Source organism: Cinclus cinclus, chromosome 28 (assembly GCF_963662255.1).
Source record: "Cinclus cinclus chromosome 28, bCinCin1.1, whole genome shotgun sequence".
In the NCBI taxonomy this organism is placed as follows: domain Eukaryota; kingdom Metazoa; phylum Chordata; class Aves; order Passeriformes; family Cinclidae; genus Cinclus; species Cinclus cinclus.
The window spans coordinates 2,419,264-2,438,004 of NC_085073.1; the positions used below are offsets into that span (position 1 = coordinate 2,419,264).

General features: G+C 45.6%; 1 protein-coding gene across 3 annotated transcripts in view; it reads right to left on the minus strand.

Moving 5' to 3' along the window:
- Positions 1-1,312: 1,312 nt before the first annotated feature.
- Positions 1,313-18,741, minus strand: part of AP3D1 (adaptor related protein complex 3 subunit delta 1) — a 42,706-nt gene continuing 25,277 nt past the window's right edge. The window contains exons 15-32 of one of the 3 annotated variants that reach the window (XM_062510201.1): positions 17,257-17,488; positions 16,727-16,872; positions 16,463-16,604; positions 15,651-15,722; positions 14,833-14,908; positions 13,849-14,048; positions 13,117-13,190; positions 10,691-10,901; positions 9,414-9,476; positions 8,689-8,787; positions 7,904-8,053; positions 7,740-7,787; positions 7,207-7,396; positions 6,094-6,182; positions 5,041-5,126; positions 4,553-4,674; positions 3,744-3,823; positions 1,313-3,585 (exon numbers count right to left, since the gene is read on the minus strand). In XM_062510201.1, coding sequence (XP_062366185.1) covers positions 3,490-3,585; positions 3,744-3,823; positions 4,553-4,674; positions 5,041-5,126; positions 6,094-6,182; positions 7,207-7,396; positions 7,740-7,787; positions 7,904-8,053; positions 8,689-8,787; positions 9,414-9,476; positions 10,691-10,901; positions 13,117-13,190; positions 13,849-14,048; positions 14,833-14,908; positions 15,651-15,722; positions 16,463-16,604; positions 16,727-16,872; positions 17,257-17,488 — 2,176 coding nt within the window. In that variant the 3' untranslated portion in view covers positions 1,313-3,489. Of the gene's footprint in view, positions 3,586-3,743; positions 3,824-4,552; positions 4,675-5,040; positions 5,127-6,093; positions 6,183-7,206; positions 7,397-7,739; positions 7,788-7,903; positions 8,054-8,688; positions 8,788-9,413; positions 9,477-10,690; positions 10,902-13,116; positions 13,191-13,848; positions 14,049-14,832; positions 14,909-15,650; positions 15,723-16,462; positions 16,605-16,726; positions 16,873-17,256; positions 17,489-18,741 lie in introns of those variants that run through there. The other 2 variants (XM_062510199.1, XM_062510202.1) reach the window with 2 other exon arrangements.

The window sequence follows — 18,741 nt, forward strand, 5'->3', positions numbered from 1 at the left end:
CCGGGGCCCTGCTCCAGCAGCCGCGGGGCCGCTGTGCCTGCATTCCTCCATGGAGCAGGTGATGCTCTGCGCCAGGCTCGTGGGCAGCTCCTGGTCACAGAACCATGGAATGGACGGTGGGAGGCACCCCTGGAGCTCACCTGGCTCAGCAGAGGCTCCTGAGCACACCAGGATTGTGTCCAGATGGCTTTTGAGGATCTCCAGGGAAGGTGACTCTACCAGCGCTCTGGGCAGCCTGTGCCAGTGCTCAGCCACGTGAAGGGCAAAGTTCTACCCCTGCTCAGGTGGAATTTCCTGTATTCCAGTTTCTTCCCATTACCTCTAGTCCTGTTGCTTGGCCCCAACCTGATAGCACCAGGCATTTTATAAAGTATGGACCCATAGAGCTATGGATACACAGATAAAATACACAGACAGAGATATATCTATATCCATCTCTGCTCTTCCCCCTGCCCCAGCTCCCACAGCCTTTCCTCACAGGAGATTCTCCATCCTCTCATCAAACTCGGAGCCCTGCAAAGGCCCCATGGCAGGAGCTCCAGGGCTGAGGAAGGAGCAGGATCAGCTCCTGGCCTCTCCAGTGGCTCATTTAACATTTGAGGTTTGCTCCAGGCACTTCTGGGGTTGGGGCTTGCTTTTGTTTCCATCCTATTCCATCAGATTTATGCAGTTCCAGCCCATGGCAGGTCCTGTGGAAGTGCAGTACTGAGAACAGAGAACCTGGATCCTTCCTGAGCACCATCTGCCAGCAACAGGCCAGGAAGTTACTGGGCAAGTCTCAGTGCAGAACTGGTGGCTCCTGACTCAGCCACAGGGATTTTCTGTCCCAAGATGACTCTCACAGGTTTTGGTGTGACTGGAAACCACTGGGGCATCAGCCAAGCCAAGGCCTCATTCCTGCTGTGGCAGGACAGAGCCTTAATCTTCATCTCAATGTTTGTCACAGATTTCACTGAAGGCCAAAAGGAAGTAGCAGCAGGGGCTGATTCCGGCCTCATTCAGACCAGAGCTCCCCTTTTTCCAAGTGCTGGATTTTAGCTGCAATCATGATCCAAACAAAATAAAAATCAACAGAGATTTAACTGAGATAGTAAATTACTTTTCCTGTAATTTCAGTGTTAGTGACAGATGCTGTTGTAGAGCTGCCTTTCAAAGGGGTGGCATTAGGAATTCCCTACGTACTTGGGGAAGGGAGATAACATTCAGATCCACTCAAGATATATTGTTCAACCCTGGGGTAAATCCATGCCTTGGTTTTGGCTCCATCCAAACTGGAACAGTTTTATGAAAGGAGCACTTACAAAGCCAAAAATTTAACTTTGTTTTGAAAGTTTATTGGATCATCTTGACACAAAAATCATTACAGCAGCTTGTGGTATGTTGTTTTCTTTTTTTTTTCCCAGGGAATGTTGATAGCAAATAAATTTGTGAATGTAACACATCATACAGTTTCAAAATTCTAGAATCACTGCACAGGATTCTGTAAGAGACTCTACATGCTAAAGTGACAGTTTTCATCCATGAATTAAAAAACCCAAACACTAGTTGAGGAACATTATCCTTTAAGACAATTTTAATATGTTCAGTTTCTAATACACAACTGGCTAACCAAGGGAGGCTGACCAAAACCAAACCCTCCACATCCTGGCAGCACGGTCAGACACAGAGCTGGGCCTGGCAAGGAACCCAGAGCACCAGAGCAGAGCCTTTGCCAAAATACCTCCTGTGGAAAGAGTGTAAAGAGCACAAGACGCGCATAAAGTAAAGGACATCACCCAAGGGATAAGATCAACACTTCATCCTGCTCCCTGTGTAGGGGTTTGGTGTTTTAGGAGATGTGCAGACCCAGCCAGCTCCTCCCTGGGCACCTTTCTGGAGCAATCAACTGCTCCTGACCTGTGCCTTGAAGCAAAACCATTCCATGGAGTTTTGCTCACTGGGTGTGGAACAGCAAGGAAAAAAAAATGGAGCAGGGGGAATAAAGAACAAGTTGAAAACAAATGATGCTGGAGAAGGACATCAACTGAGCATCTCTGCAGGACACCATGACATCCCTTTCCTATCAGTGACTCCACAAGATTCCTAGAGTGCAGAACAGGACAAACTCTCGTTTGAAGTGCAGAACTTCACAAACTCTTGCTCCTTCCTTCTAAAGCTGTTACAGTCCCAAATCTGCAGCTCTTCAGCCCCCTCCCCATCCTGCAGCCTGGCAGGGAGAGCAGCTCCTCATGACCCCTGTCCTGTACCCTGGCAGGGAGAGGGGATCCTCATCCCTCCTCCTTCCTGCCTCTGGGACAGGAGCTCCCCACCCACTTCCCCTCCTGCCACCTGTCAGGAGAGGGGCTCCCAATCCATCCCCCTCTCCTGCACCCCGGCAGGGAGGGCTCTGCCACAGGGACCCAGGGACACCTGTGCTGCCACATCTGCTCTCACTGCTGCAAGGGCAGGGCCAAGGGACACTGACACAGACAGAATGACCCTGCTGGTTCCAGAGTCCAGAGGGAGGACATGGACCTGTACACAAGGGGCTGCACCCATGGCTGTTTCTCTAACCTGGCAATAGTCAACCTCAGCTGGTGAGCCAAAGGATAAAAAAAGCAAGAACAGAACCCTTTGGATTTCCAGTTTGTTGTTACAACTTAACTGTTCAGGAATGTGAAACTGAAGTGGACTCATAGAACACATCAGCAGAGACAGCTCAAAGGGGAGAGGCCTTACAGACTCAGTGTGTGGGGCAGTTGAGGGGAGCACAGACCCGAACAGTAACACACTCAGCCTATTTCACCCTTTCACACTCTTCCAGCTGTCACTAAAAGAAGGTTAAGGCTCAAGGCAACTACTATAAACAGAAACTCAAGCACCCCAGTTCTCACAGGGCTCCTTTGGATTAGCTCAAGGAGATGAAGGATGTTTATATGCTGATCACAACAGATCTCGAGATAATAATAAATCATATATATATATATATATAAAAAAAACCCAAAAAAACCAAAAAGAGGCCTTCTGGTCCAGCACCAGCCTCTGCTAGAAATATACATCAACTACAGCAGCCCTGAAGACATATTTCATGGCTAAGGATTAACTCAATCTTCCCTGGCATAAGCACAAGCAACAAACTGTGCTACTGTTGATAAAGTCCTGCTCAGCCCCCATCCCACACAGATGAAGGTCACGGGATCATCATGAGCTGCTGAATAAATAGTGCCCGGCCCTCCCTCCCCTCCCTCCCTCCTCCCCTCCCTCCTCCAGTCATGTCACCAGGATCTCTTTGGGCTAGAAAGGGTTAACACCACAGTTCATAAAAAGTTCTGAAAATTAAAAGGTAACATACAGCCTTAAAATGTCTAAACTGCAACCAATGGTGGAGTTAACTGAAAGCACGTGCCCCAGGGTAGTACATGCGTACGAGGGAGAAACTTAACACTTGGGTCTGCTCATCTTTACACGTTGGGTGTGTTTCTTGTCGTTGGAATATTTTATAATGAATATTCAGCACTTGGACAATGTCTCTTTCATCTCATCCAACAAGTTGCTAAGCAGGGTAGAATCATTACATTTCCCATCTATGGATACAGAGTTCTCTCCCTTGGAAAGGAAAAAAAAAAAAGAAAAAAATCCATTAGTTCCTCTTCCAAGTGGGGATAAATGTGTTCCCAGGCAAACAACTCAGGGACTGGAAAGAGGCAGAGGAAGGCAGGGAAGGCTCCAGGTTTAGCTCCTGTCAGGGGTCACAATGCTCTCACCTTTTTTACCAGTAGGCAGACATGATGGCCTTGGATAGAACGGCTGTACATGGATGCACACGAATCAACGCGTTCCACAACTGCAGAGAAACAGCAATTTCATTTCATTCCATTCCATTCAGTTTTAATTCAAGCCTTGCTTCCCCTGGAGAGCAACCATTGCTCTGCTTGGCCTCGAGGAACAGAGGCTTCTACAGGGGGGAGGAGGAAGTCAGGGTTAAGATGTGCCTGGCTCCTCCTGGCTCCTCTCTGGGACATTTCACAATAACGAGGTGAGTCATTTGTCTCCTAAGCCGCAAATGTACTGTGGCAATAACACTGCTCAGAATGTAGATTTCTTCCCCAGAAATACTTCCAGTGAGGCAATGTCTAATGCAAACACCAGAGCATGATGAAACAGCCAGCTGTTTTGCTTCAGCCAGTGGTTGTGTTTCAGTTAATAAACCCAAACCTGAATACCTGGGGCTCTCCCTCACTGAAATGAAGCACTGGGGAGGGAGTCTGAAACCCTGCAGATCAAAGCCACTCTCCAGAGAACAGTTACAGCCTGAACTCCACACCAGCTGCTCCCATGATACCTGCCTCACTGGGCTGCAGGAATTCCATAGGGATACAAGGAGAATCCATTTTGAAGAACACAGCATGCTTTGAGTGTTGCAAAACTGGAGAAAACTCTCCCAAATTTACTTAATCTGGACGTCACCTGCTCCTGTGATTGCTGAGCCCATGGAGTGCTGCGTTCACCAAGCACAGCAGAGATTTCAGAATACGGAATTCTTCAGAAGATCCTGCATAAGGGGAAGACTCACCTGAAAAATGATGATGAAAACAGATCTTTGCCAGCAGATGTTGGAAAGAAATGCTAATTCCATCTACTTTAATGGAACTCATGTGCAGATCTCCAGACTCTAGGAGCTTGGCAAAAGCATCACTGCAGAACAGGAAGGAAAGTAAATGTTTTATTAGAAAAGCAAGTGCAATCTGCCCATCAGATCCATGAAATCTGTCCCATCAGTCCCATGAAACATGTCAGGACACAGAAATTTAAGTGTTACCAAGCTCTAGGACAGTGGGTTATACAGAAAATACGGAAACCACACTCCAGAGTCCCCCTGGAGGAATTTGCGCCCTCTTGCTGCCAGAGCTGCCTCTGCCAGCCCGCAGGGCACAGAGCTCCCTCTGCAGAGCCATTTGAAACAGGTCACTGGACACATTTGAACAGTCAGCCCTTACAGACACTGCCCAAGCCCCCAGGAGAAGGCAGAGCTCAGCTTGCCAGGGCAGCACAGGCACTCACCTGTAGCAAGGCGTCGTGATCAAGTATGAAGCACAACTGAAGTGCAATTTGAAATCTAGTTTTTCGTGGGTTGAACCTTCATCATTCTGCAACAGGGCAAAGGAGAGCATATGAGTGGGAGCCCTGAGGCAGCAAGAGGAGGAGCCACCCCTACCCACCACACAGGTACCAAAGAGGAGTTAAGGGCTGAGTTCCCTCGGAAAGAGCCTGGCTGGGCCTGAAGGATCAGCCTAACAACATCCCACCACAACACCAGCCCACTCAAAGATTTGGCAGCTGGGTTGTTACATGCACCTACAACAGGTACGGGACGCAGCAGGCTGCAGTTCTGCCTGCACTCTGCTGAAATCAACTGAGCAGACTGAGTTTAAACTAACACTTGGAGATGTGGTTTTACAGTTCATTATTTCCTGAGCAAAATAATTAATAATTCCCAGATTCTTAGGTATTAAAATAGGAATAGCATGCTATTTTTAAGAAACCCTTAAAATAGAGATAATGGCTGAGTCAAGAGTAGCCACAACTGTCTCCATTCATTTCCTCTGAGCTGCTCATGCAGCTCTTCATTAATAACTGTACTGAAATAACATCAGAGACCCACACAGTCTCATCCAGCTCAATGCCTATTAAACAATGCCTTCCACTGACCTCGCTCTTGGTCTGCGTCTCCACTCCTAATAACTGCATCTAATTCTTATTTTTGTTTTTCAGCCTTGTACCAGGCTGCAATGTCCAACTGAGATCAGAAGGAGCAGACCCTGGTTCCCTCTCTCCCTTCCCCAGCAGATCAGTGTGATTTTGTAGCTGACAATGTGGCACATGTTCCAGGCTGCCTTGCTCACACGCTGCAGGAATGACAATCTAGGACATGCTGACGCAGGATTGGGAGCACTCTTTGCACAAGATGTCATGTGAAAATGTTCCTCACAGAATGGGCTGGTGCAGCAGAGATGAAGTGATGCCTAAAAAAGCTCGAGAGCAGAGCTTCCCACCCCAGTCTGGCTCCCTGATGCAGTTCCCAAGGAAGCAGAAGCAGTTGAGTGCTGCACTTACTTTGACTATAAAGGACAGTGTTCCTTTTAACTTCTGAGCCATAACAATACTCTGAAGTGTAAACACAAACTGGGCTTCATTAGAGATTCCTAGTGTGAAGAGAGGAGAGGGAAAAGTCAAGTCAGACCATGGTTTCTAGATCTAAGTCAGTTTATGCTAATCATTACTTATGTGCAGGCTATTTTTGAACCAAGAATTAAATTCTTTGGGTTGGAAGACTTCTACACACAACTGCTGTGGTGAGTCAACACTGTTACAGCACTTGGGTCTCTCAGAAGCAGCAGTGGAAGCTGGCATTTGGTGGGGGTTATTGAGAAAGTGCCTGGGCAAAGTGTCACATATTTAAATTACTTGCATAACTGGAATTATATTATAAACATTTCAGAGTAGCTTTCAGAGCTAATTTGAATTCTAATGTTTCTATGTTCTCCTTTTAATATACAAGTCTGTGTAAAGAACTGCCTTATATAGATTTAAAACCAAATCAAATACCCTGCTGCCTTCATGGGGGATTGAAAAGCACCGAGGCCACTCCAGCCCTCTGTGAGCTGTTGCAATTCAGGGAAGTTCACTGATTTGATTGTATTACTGTGCTCTGTACAAAACAGTTATCCTTCATTTCTGTGCTTAATACTTCTGGAGGACTCAGCTCCCCTTCTTGCACATCCTTATCACAAACCTTCACTGCAAAAGGCCTCTGCCACTCAAAGAGTGGGACAAGAACTCCAGAATAAATCCAGAGTGGATTCTAACGCTTCACAAAGCGTTATTACCTATTACCTTGTTTCATTTTAAATCTCGCAACAAACACATCATGAATTTTGGATTCCTGTGGTCAAAGATGTGCCAGCCTGCATGCACCTGGAAAAGGAACTCAAGACATTTGGACTCCCAGCCCTAGATTAAGGCTGTGCTCTTGCTGTGCAGAACCACCTGCACCACAGCCATACTGGGAGAAGGCTTATCCTCTCCAGGGAACTGTGGGAAAGCCAGCAACACCCAGGCAGATATGTTTTTCTGGAAAACAGCAAGCAGTTCAAGTAGCTCTTCCCACAGGAGGGCAGTGCAGGGCCAGCCACACACTCCAAGAGCTCTGTGCAAAGCTGTGCATACCAGGGGGGAGCTGGAAGGGCACAGGTATCCCATCGTGTACTGATGATCCTTCTGGTCGGAGCATTTTAGTGTTGAGAGAGTCCAGGACATTCAGTTCCATGCTCTTAAGGAAGCTAGTGCTTTTGTTCTCAAAGATAATAGACACAGTAACTTGGCTGTCATTCTGGAGGTTTCCTTGAATATCGTAGGTCTGCAAATGAAGGGAAAAATGTCACAGGAAAAGAGTCAAACTTCAATGAACAGAACATTCCATGGGGACAAAAACAGGTTCAAAAAGGAAGTAATCTGGTATAGCTAGAGAATTATGGAAACACACTGGTAATCAGCTGAGGATTGGGAAAATACTAATTTAAGAAATTAAAGTGGGATACTCAAAGGAAAGGAAATGGAGCTTGGTTGAAGTTCTACCTTCTGGAATTGAAACAGTTCTTCAGTTACGTGATGGTTACATAAAGTCACTCCACCACGCCCAGGGTAGCCCTCTCTCAGGGAACACAGAGGGACAACATTTGGAACTTAAGGCCCAAACTCACCATTTTAATGTACGGATTTTCAGCAAGAAGGCAGTAACTGGACATGGGCTGAAAAACAAGAGAGAAGGCACACTCACACCAGAACTAATGACTGTGAAAAGGACTTGGCCCTGTCCTCCCTCTCAACCTCTCCTTGTCGCCCAGGCCCAGGCACAGCTACTCACTGGTAGTGGTTCATCCTCTAGTGTTCCATTCTGCACCGACTCTGGGGGCTCCTCCTCGCTGTGATGACTCTTTTTTTTGGATTTCTTTTTATCTTTTGATTTCTCTTCTTTCTCTTTCTTGTGCTTTTTCTTCTTATGCTTGGAGGACTTCTAGTAAGAAGAAACAAGAAATTACATTTCTAGCCATGACCCCTCTAGCACACTTCCAACTCCAGTCTCTCGCTCTCTGCACTTCCTGGACTGAGCAAAGTTTCCCTTTACTGCAGAACCAAAAACAGAGGTTCCATTCCTTACATCCCAAAGATAATTCCATGGGGAGTCCCAGTAAACCTTGCTCCCTACCCAGCTGCCCACACCTTATCCCAAAGCAGCCTGGGAACAGCACAAGGCTGAATCTCTCCAACTGTTTGGAAGCTCAGCTTTAACTGGGACCTGTCCCTTGGCTCAGAAACAACTGAACCTCTGACCACGAGCTGTTCACAGCTCCTCAAAGATGCAGCATTTGCAGGTGGTCACCACACTGAACAGATGCTGTTGTTAAATCCTGTGTGCTGCTTTTCAAGGAATTTGAGACAGCAGGAGAATATGGCTGAACTTCACAGAACCAGAGAATTGTGAAGGTTGGAAAAGGAAAAAGAAAAACCACAAGAAAACCCACAAAACCAAAAACAAACAAAACAACAAAAAACCAAAACAAAACCCACCAAAACCCACTTTTCTAGTATCTCATCTAAGCCTCCCCTGGTGTAACTTGAGGCAATTTCCCCTTAACTTGAACCACTTACCCTTCCTTCATCCTCCTCTTCTTCATCTTGCTCTTCCCTTACTTCTTTTTTTACCTCTTGGGATTCAGCCACGACGGCAGTGTCCATCCCAGGCTCGCTCTGAGGAGATGAGCAAAAGGATTCTGACACTAATGGAAAGCAGCTGGAACAATCCAAACCCTCACCAAAAGAAACTTAACAGTGAAAACTCTTCACAAGTGTTATTTCAGAAATGACATTAGGCTAGCATGGTAGCAAGGCTTTCATTTTATGCCTCTGAAACCCAGCAAATACGATCACCTGAGGACACGACTCAAAAGATTTCCTCCAAGGAATCCATCCCCTTATATTCCTTGCCTCTTCCTCTAGAATTTCCCATCAAAATTCATGAGAATTTTTCTTTCACACTCTGTCTCTCATGTCTATTAATGTTGCTAGAGTCTACCTCATACTGGGAAATAAAACCATACAACTGTGTAACATTACACCCATCAATAACAAAATCAACCAAGCCTGGAGCTGCATCTGTATTTCTATTTCTATTCTTGATCTGCACAGAATGAGCCTGAAGTCTCCGATTACAGTTTCTCTGAACTGGGCTGACATAATTATCTCTGCTCCCCAGCAGGAAGCTGGAGATGAAGCTGATGTTCCCCCTCTGTGCTGCAGCATGACACAGCACTCCTGCACAGCTCACAGACAAGAAATAACCAGAGAAGTCTCCTCTGATGGGGAAAGATTCCTACCTGTGGCTGGGGTGTAGGAGCAGGTGCTGGAGCAGTGGAGAGCCAGAAATCCAAGTCTTCCCCCTGAATTTCAGGAGAAAAAAATAAAAACCAAAACATTGTTTTTACATTTTTCTTTAAAATCCAGTTAAAAACCCAACACCCCCCCCAACAACAACAAAAGAACACCAAAACAAAAAGATCATAGGGCTGGAACATCTGTCCTATGAGAAAGGGCTGGGAGAGCTGGGGGTGCTCACCTGGAGAAAAGAAAGCTCCAGGGAGATCTCAGAGTCCCTTGCAGGGCCTGAAGGGGCTCCAGGAGAGCTGGAGAGGGACTGGGGACAAGGGATGGAGGGACAGGACACAGGGAATGGCTTCCACTGCCAGAAGGCAGGGCTGGATGGGATATTGGGAAGGAATTGTTCCCTAGGAGGGTGGGCAGGCCCTGGCACAGGGTGCCCAGAGCAGCTGTGGCTGCCCCTGGATCCCTGGCAGTGTCCAAAGCGAGACAGGGCTTGGAGCAATCTGGATACTGGAAGGTGTCCCTGCCACGGCAGGGGGTGGGACTGGATGAGCTTTAAGGTTTTTTTGAACCCAAACCACTCTGGGTTTCTGTGACTCTACAACAATTAAATCAAAACCTTAAGTTCCCATGGAAATGCAGTGCTCCAGAGTGCTCCTCATGCACAGATCTGTGATACATTCAGGAGCAAACACACCAAGAAGCTTCACTTTAGTCTTTGAGCACTTCCAAGGCCAGGCTCAGCTGACAGCACCTGCCCAGCATCCCCACACCAGGGTACCCCCAACATTCCAAGGGTTGCAGTGCAGAGGGAAAGGACAGCTCTGCAGGGAGTTAACAGGAAGATATTTCAAATCCTGAGAGCAACTGACAGCTAATGGCAGGGTTTTAACTGAAAGGTTCTGGAGCACATGGGAGACAGGATGCAGAACAAATGCTACTCACAACATGAGCTGCAGATATTTTGCTAAGGAGTTCCCCACTTGGAGAACAGACAAAATATCAGCAAACCCAGTTTCCATGTGAGCTCTGGCAGATCTGCTGTGTAGGCTACTGTAAGCTGAATTCTGTTAACTTAGGAGGCTAAGTAAATGTTATTTTTATTAACAGAAATCTTTAAATACCTGCTGCTGCAGTTGTAAAAATTTAAGGAAATAGAGGTTGAATGCATTCAGTTGTTTGAACTGTCAGATGCAACTGTTCCTAAGCAACAAACCAAACTCAGCAACAAATAACAGCAGGAGCTAAAATAATGCAAATTGTGGAGAATTACCTTTTTTTCTTTTTCTTCCTCCTCCTCTACTACCTTTTTCTCTTTTTCTTTCTTCTTTCCTTTATCTCTCTCTTTATCTTTATGTTTCTTTTCCTTCTTTTTGGGTTTCTTGATCTTCTTCTCTACTAGGGGAGCTTCTGAGTCTGGTGACTTCAGGGTCTCGACATTTCTGTGTCTCTGTACTGGCAGCTTCTCACTGTCTGCTAAGGGTCTTGAAAAGAAAGAGCCCATTACCTGCTGCAACCAGCCTCCCTCAGCCAGACGACCTGTCCAAGACAAGGTGTGCTTTGTTTGTAGGGAGCTGGGCCCCCAAGCCTGAAATCTGCACATACTTCTAAACCTGGAGTTTATTTATGCAACTGCAGACACTGCCCTTGTGGGTTAGGAGTCAGAGGAAACGACTGGAAGGTGACTGAGAACCAAGGTGTTGCTGTTTAACCCTTAGAGTTGGCAGCCAGAGGCCTGCAGGCTGAGTAACACCCACAGAGGAACAGCTCCTTGGAGTGTTACACTGTGTTTCCATGGAATCCCTCTCCAAGGAAAATCAAAGATGTGGAACAGCATTTCCAACAGAGTGGAAATTTGAGCAGTGGAATGCCAGCATGGCTCCAGCAGCCCTTGAAGGGTGGGGGGGTTTTGTTGTTCTTGATCAGTCCAATCGGGAATTATTCTAAGTAATTTTTATTTTGGAAATTGCACTATGAATTTCTACTCTACTATCACATTTTATAAATTAAATGTAACCTTGGACATCTGCTTCCAAAAAGCACCAACAGTAGTTCATATCTACACTGTATTCCAAATCCACTACTTGGGGAAAAAAAAAAACCCAAAATTTTCTCTCATTCTTGTCAAACATTTCCAGAAATCAGCAAGAAGTTCATCAACTCCGTCCTTTTCCATCTCTTAGCTTTTATTTAATGTTAATTTTCACATTTGCACAGCAAACATCAGTTCAGGAAGATTTCTAATGGCCTCAGCTGCCTCAAATTTTTTGCTTATATTGAATTAAGAACCAAACCAATTAATTTTTCACTTTCAGACACTAAGGGAAGATTGAACAGCAAACAGGCCTCATCTTTTACTATTACAGATACAACTGTACAGGAACAGCATTGATGCTGAAAGCCAGTGACAAAACAGACTCACAAATGTGAGGGTCTCTGATTTAAGAGTTCCACCACCCTTCAAGGACTCGCATTGTCCAAAATCAACTAACCTGACAAAGGTCAACACTCAGGAGATATTCTTACCTGGAAGGCTTCCCTGAAACCAGACTGCATGTGAGCGTGACAGACAGAGCAGTGCAAGCACAGAAAGAAAGAGAGAGGACACAGACATGAGAAACCATGACAGGAGAGCACAGCACTCATGGCACAGGGGAGGGAATGGATGGAACAATCCAACAGCCCTGGATGCCTCCTGGAGCACAGCATGAGGACCTGCTCTGCTGGGAGTGCCCAGCACTGGTGAGAATCACCATGCAAATATAGGGGCTACAGTCAAAAATCTCCTTTTATACATTTGTCCCTGCAGACTTGGACTGGCTTTCCAAATAAGAAAGTTTCTCAGAAACTGTTTTATTGACTTTTTAAAAATGCCATGACACTTTTTCACAAGGTACTGAGGGGCCAAAGTCCTATAAATTTGGAACTGCAAAAGAAAGGCACAGACTCTCAAGTATCAGAGGAAGAGAGAGATCCTACACACACCCACATGCACCTGCACAATCTTCCAAATTTTACAGGAGGCATCCCTGGACCATAAATCAGCAATTAGTTTTAGCCATGGTGATTTTGTAAAACGGCAAGTAAAAAATAATTCAATCCAATCTCCATGTGCAATACTGAACAGCCTCAGCCCAGTGCTCATGGGCATGTGGGTGCAGGGGCTGGAGCCTGGCACAGCCCCAGCAGCTGGGTGGGACCAGCCCGGTCACAGGTGCGACATGCAGCTCAGTCACATCACAACAACACAACACTGGGACCACACTGAAGGGCGCAGGGCAGTGGGGTGGGACAGCCTGGGTGTTACTGGTCAGCCATCCAATACAGGCTTGCCATGGACAAACAGCTTCTGAGGGGACAGACGGCCACAGGTCACAGCAGACAGACAGTGGGACACCCGGACCTCAGAGTAACCCACACCTGATCCAGTGACCCTGTCTGTGCTTCCAGGCTCCTCCAGTCACACTCATAGTATGTTTAGTGACTCCCTGCCCCTCCCAAACCTCTCATACTCAGGAGTTTTATCATCCAAGCTGCCGTGGAAGCCAAAGCTGGATGGGCACCTGAGGTTTCCTCAAAGCCATGGGGAGACACTCCAGCCTTTTCCCCTCTGGCCTATAGTGCCTTTGCCTGCTCAGCCCCCGCCCTGCCCTCAGGCATTCCCTTAGCAGTGAACTCACACACAAAACTGCCACTTACTTATCCAGATCTATGTCGAGTGCCTTATAGGGATCGTTGGGATCTTTGTCATCTTCATCACTGGGCAAAGCATTCTGCAGGAGGGATAAAGAGACATCCACTGAGGCAGCAAAGCACTGGCAATTTTCAAACTCAAGCTTAATACCATCCAAATTAAATTTTTTTTCAGCCTGTGAACCCTGCATCAGGCCAGCTGCAGTCAGGCACAGTAAGTTATAGGAACAATGCATTTCAATGCAGCATCCAGTTTCAAGATTAATTTAGAACAGAAACCCCTTCTTCATAAACAGCGGGATTTGAATTGCTGCTGTTCGGTTTCGATTAAAAGAAATTTTAGAAACAAATACAGATGATATCATCAGCATCTGCAATTAATTGTCATCAGCTGCAAAGCTGCTGACTAGACAGCAAGTTACTGTCAAAGTGAAGGAGGAGAGGATAATAAATGCTATTTGGACAGTGTTACTTTTAGAGCAGGGAATGAACATTGTTTTGTTGGTTTTGATTTTTTTAATAGCTTCAGTGGCAATTTTTGTCTTTTTGTGAAAAAAGGACAGTAATTTCTTCCCCTGCAAAGAACAGCCTGGGATCATTTCAGTCATTTCTGAAACAGCTCTGCAAGACAGCACAGCTCTGGAACTGCCATATCAGAGACTGGCTGCAGTTGTAGGGGCAACAATCTCTCAAGAGCTGCACACTGATAAATCCCAGACCTCAACCACAGGAACCAACCTCGGGCATCTCCTCTGTGATGATGTCAACGTGGTGAGCTGGGGCAATGTCCTCTTCACTCTCTGTGTGCAGGGAGTTGTGGCGATGGTGTTTCCCTCTCTTCTCCTTTTTCTGTTTTTTCTTTTTCTTGTCCTTCTCCAGTTTCTGTTTATGCCTTCGCTCTTCTTCCAGTTTCACGTACTGGTCTGACATGGGCATTCCTGGGGAAAAGCCAAGCTGCTTTCAGGTACAGAGCACAAGGACTGAGCACTGAAACACCATGTCAGGAATGTGCTCTACTCCTGCTTCCAGTTTCACAGAGCCAGCTGAATCCAAACCTCCCTGTGTTTCCACATCACCTCACACAGCACCCTAAGCACCAGCTTTGCTGTCCATTCCATCTCTCCAGAAACAGGACAGAGCTCAATCCCACTCCCTGATTCTTGGCTGCATTACTGCATTACAAGGAGCATCCAAACATTGAGATTTTAAGAAGAACTGGTAACACTGCTGCTGTACTGACAACTTTTGGAAAAAACCTTATATATTTGCACTTAGAACTCACCCCTTGCAATACAAGGTACTTTACCAACAGCTTTTCAGTGCTGTATCCAACCACTCCTTAGATACACAACTACTTTTGATAATTGAAACAAGATATTCCAACAGTATCTCTACCATTAGATTTGATTCCATGTCCCCTGATCACCCCCATGAGACTTCTAAGGTATTTTCAAGGTAACTGCTCCCACACAGAACAGTGGTTCCTCTACATGTTACAGATATGGCTGCACAATATTCCTAATCACAGAATTATTTCGAATATTATCTTGAAAGGAACTCAGACTGCAAAGTACTATTTTCAAATTAAGGAGATATACTTAAGACTCTAATGAAAGTGTGTTCCTTGCCCATCAAAACCTCAGGTGGAAGTCCAAAGAGGGAATTATGACTTTTGCTAAATGGAATTCCTTTAATTAAATTCTAAAGATTAGCTGTGCTTACCTGGAACTTTTAATGGGACAGAAAGGTCGATCTGGACCACAGGAATATGTTCCACCCCTGGAGTGTCTTGGTATCGCTGGGAAAAGAAAGATTTCTTATGTTCTGAGCACTGCCAGCACAAATCTCTGTAAACATATATGTGACAGAGCATCAAACAGTTCAATCCCTTAAATGAACTTTTTAAAGGATAGGAATGGAACAGCTGGTTAATAATCCTGGTGTGGTAGAAGAGTGTTTTAAAGCCAGTTGATTATTATAAAGGACCCTACTCTTAGCTACATTTTTTTTAACCCTGCTACTGCCCTGAAGAATTACTGCAGCTCTTTGAAGAATTTTTGATTTGTATTTTATTGCTAATAACTTGCCACTTCAGAAGATAAATTTGGAGATTGGAGTTGAGGAACATGGGGCAGTCCTTTGGATATAGAGGGAAAAAAGGAAGTTCTTTCCCTTGAAAAAGCATTCAGACGCCACAACAGCTTTCTGATCCACAAAGCCCAGTGTGTGTTCCAGAGTCACCCTCTGCAGGGCTCTGAGTGAGGTGCTTGGGGAATATTGTGCAGTTTGTCCCAGCCCTGGGTGATGACAGACTCTCACAGGCTGCTCTGGGGGTACCAGATCACTCAGGAGATTCTCAGCACAAACAGGACTTATAAAAATAAACAGTTGTAGGTAGCCACTGCAGCCCACGCATTATAAAGTGGTCAGAACTGCAGGGGAAATACCAGAATGTCCAGGGGGAGGCTGCAGCTCTGACATTCAGGGAGCCTTTACACAGTGACAGCAGAGACTAGGGAGATACTGAAATTCAGACTCACCTTCTGAGGGGAAGGAGAGCTTTTAATATAAAATGGGTTGTTTGCCTGTTCTTGTTTCCGGGCTTCTCGACGCTAAAATCAAAAGAGGATTTGCAGTTACAGTGTTTGTTTGTAAGCAATGATATGAAAGACACCAAAGTCCAAAACAGAAGTTCCCTGCATTTTTGTAACACATAACTACTGTGAAAAGACTAGAGCAGAGCAGCCTGTGTGTGATAAAGCAGTTCTCTGAGATACCAGGCATACTAGGATAGAACTGCAGGTACCATTGCTAATTCCCATCCCTGGAGGAGCTCAAGGCCAGGTTGGAAAGGGCTTGAAGCAACCTGGGAGGTTGGAAGGTGACCCTGCTAATGGCAGGGGGTGGAATGAGATAAGCTTTAAGGTTCCTTCCAATCCAAGCCATTGCATGATACTGTAACTAATTTTCCTTAGAACACCCTTCTTTGCTTTTTAATTATAGACTAGAGAAAATAACTTCCCAGACATCACTTTTTGATGGCAATTGGAATGTTCCTGTTTTCACTTCCACAAGGAGAGGAAGAAGTGAAGATTTGCATAATAACAAGTTCTCTCTGTGAAACCACAGAGGCAGGAAAGGTGGGATCACTGCTGAGCACGATCATGTTGCAGTCACTCACAGAAGCTGCTGAAGCCCATAAGCATCAGCTCACATCAGTGATTAGCTTTCCTGAGCTATGGAGAACAGAAGGGTTCCCTGGCTACGTGGAGAATCCACAACAGCCCCCACTGCTCCAGCACTTAGATTACAACTGAATTATGCAGGGAAATGCATTTTAACATTCACTCACTCTGGCCAGTTCCTCTTCATCTATTTCTGGCTGTCTGTGTCTGGAATGCCTTTGTTCCTCCTCATGAAATATTGTTTTGGGCTTTTCATCTTCAGACTCACTGTCTGATGGAGGCTCATTGATCCAGGCATCGAGGTCCAGGCTGGAAAGAATTGCAGCAAACAGCTTGACTCAGAACCCCTGAGTATTTCAGTGTCTCATCATATACTTTGCTTTATTATCTTTAATTTAAATAAGGGTTTGGGGGGAGAGAAGGAACTTTACCCCTCTGGAACAGGCACTTTCTTCTGTGCTTTAGGAGCCACAGGGTTTAGCTCACCAGCAAACAGGGCTATGACTTCCTCAGCTACAGGAACTTCTTTTATTTGTAGCTTCTGAATGTATTTTATTAGCTGCAAGATGCAAGAAGCCTAAAAACAAATGTAGAAGTGGTTTCAGAGTAATATTTAACAAGCTGAACCAAACAAATGGACTGAAGTCAATAGACGGTATTTTATTCCATTAAGAGAATTAAGAGAAACAGCATAAACTGCAGGTTTGGAGCAAATGTAAAAAGTCCATATGAAGCTTCTCTTTTAGCTGGGTCCTATTTGTGCCCTTGTGTCTGAGTAACTTTAAAATTAAATTGTTTTGAGTGAAGATCTTGCTGGCAGCCTTCAGAGATGGCATCAAATAGCAATAAGATCTGAGCTTTTTCACTGATAACAGCTTATAGAAAATGTGCATGACCACAGAACCACAGACCTGCTCCAAGGCTTCCCATGATAAATCCCACAGTAATTTCCTTCTCTTACCCTCTCTTGAACCTCCAGATCTGCACTCTGCACAAACTGAGGCAGGCGCTCGATCATCAGCTGTGTAATTTCCTGAGCTGCTTCCTTTTCCCCAGCCTGCTCCTTCTGCTGCAGGATGGATGCATAGAGCTTCACCATGTTCTGCACATAAACAGCCTGGATGTGGCCTGGCAGGGTTGTCACTTTGGGCCTCAACATGGCTTCCAGGGTTTGGTTTGCTTCCTCGAGGTGTCTGTAAGGACAGTACACAGATGAAAGGCAAGCCGTAATAAAGCCCAGCAGGCAGTTCTTAATACATAAAGAAATATAGATGAGAGCACTTTAACAGACCTCATGCTCTTACTCAAAATTATCTGCTCACAACTAAATGGAAGATGCACGAAAATGTTACTGGACTATTACAACCAGAAAGTAAAAGCTATTTCTAAGTAAAAATGAGATCACACTGGAAAGAGTATATTCTCTTATTTTGTCATCTGCGATTTTCTTTGTACAACTTTTTTTTTAAGAAAATGAAGATCTGAGCAGTACCAGAATTCCCCCAATATCACACCTACAGTGTGAATTTAAACTGGAGCCAGTGTTCAGACTGCCAATTAGAAGGAGACACCAAACCAGCAGGTAAGAGGACACTACAGTACCACACCTGTCCAATCTACCAGAATAAAAGCTAGGTAACATCTGTATCCACACATGCAAGAGACAAAAGCATCTGTTGAAGGTTAAAAACTGTATTGGTACAAGAACACTGCAAATTGTGCTACTGTGGGCACTGAAAAGTTTTGAGCAAAAACATGACAACTCTTAATTTCCAGGAAGATGGGGCTCCGCAAAAACCGTTCAACAAGGGCAAAACAGGGAGGAGAGAAAGAACTAATTCAAACATGGTGATTTAACATGTTCCCTACAATATAAATGGGTGTAGACCTTAATGATTAAGGAGTTCCTTCAATGTCTTAATATCTAGCAGGTTACACCTACAAATCAAAGCTGCTGGAGAGTGTCCCAATCTGTCCACTGGGAGAGGAGCCCAGGAAGGGCTGGAGCTGTGTCAGGGCTTGGGCTGGAGCTCAGGGAAAGGTTCTTCTTTCCCCCGAGGGTGCTGGGCACTGCCCAGGCTCCCCAGGGAATGGTCCCAGCCCCAAGGCTGCCAGAGCTCCAGGAGCGTTTGGACACCGCTCTCAGGGATGCTCAGGGTGGGATTGTTGGGGTGTCTGAGCAGGGACAGGGGTTAAACTCAGTGGTTCCTGAGAGTCCCTTCTGACTCAGAATATTCTGGGATTCACTACTGTGACTTCCTGCATGAGTGGGCAGGAAAAATGACCAGATAATGAAAATTGTCTTGGCTAGAAAGAGCAGAGTCATTGACAGCATGAGGGAACAAGAGAAAAACAATCCCTTCGGTGGCATTAAGCTACATACTCTGAAGCACCCATCTCTCAAAACCTGAACCACCCATCTCTCAAAACCACATTTCGCTGAGCG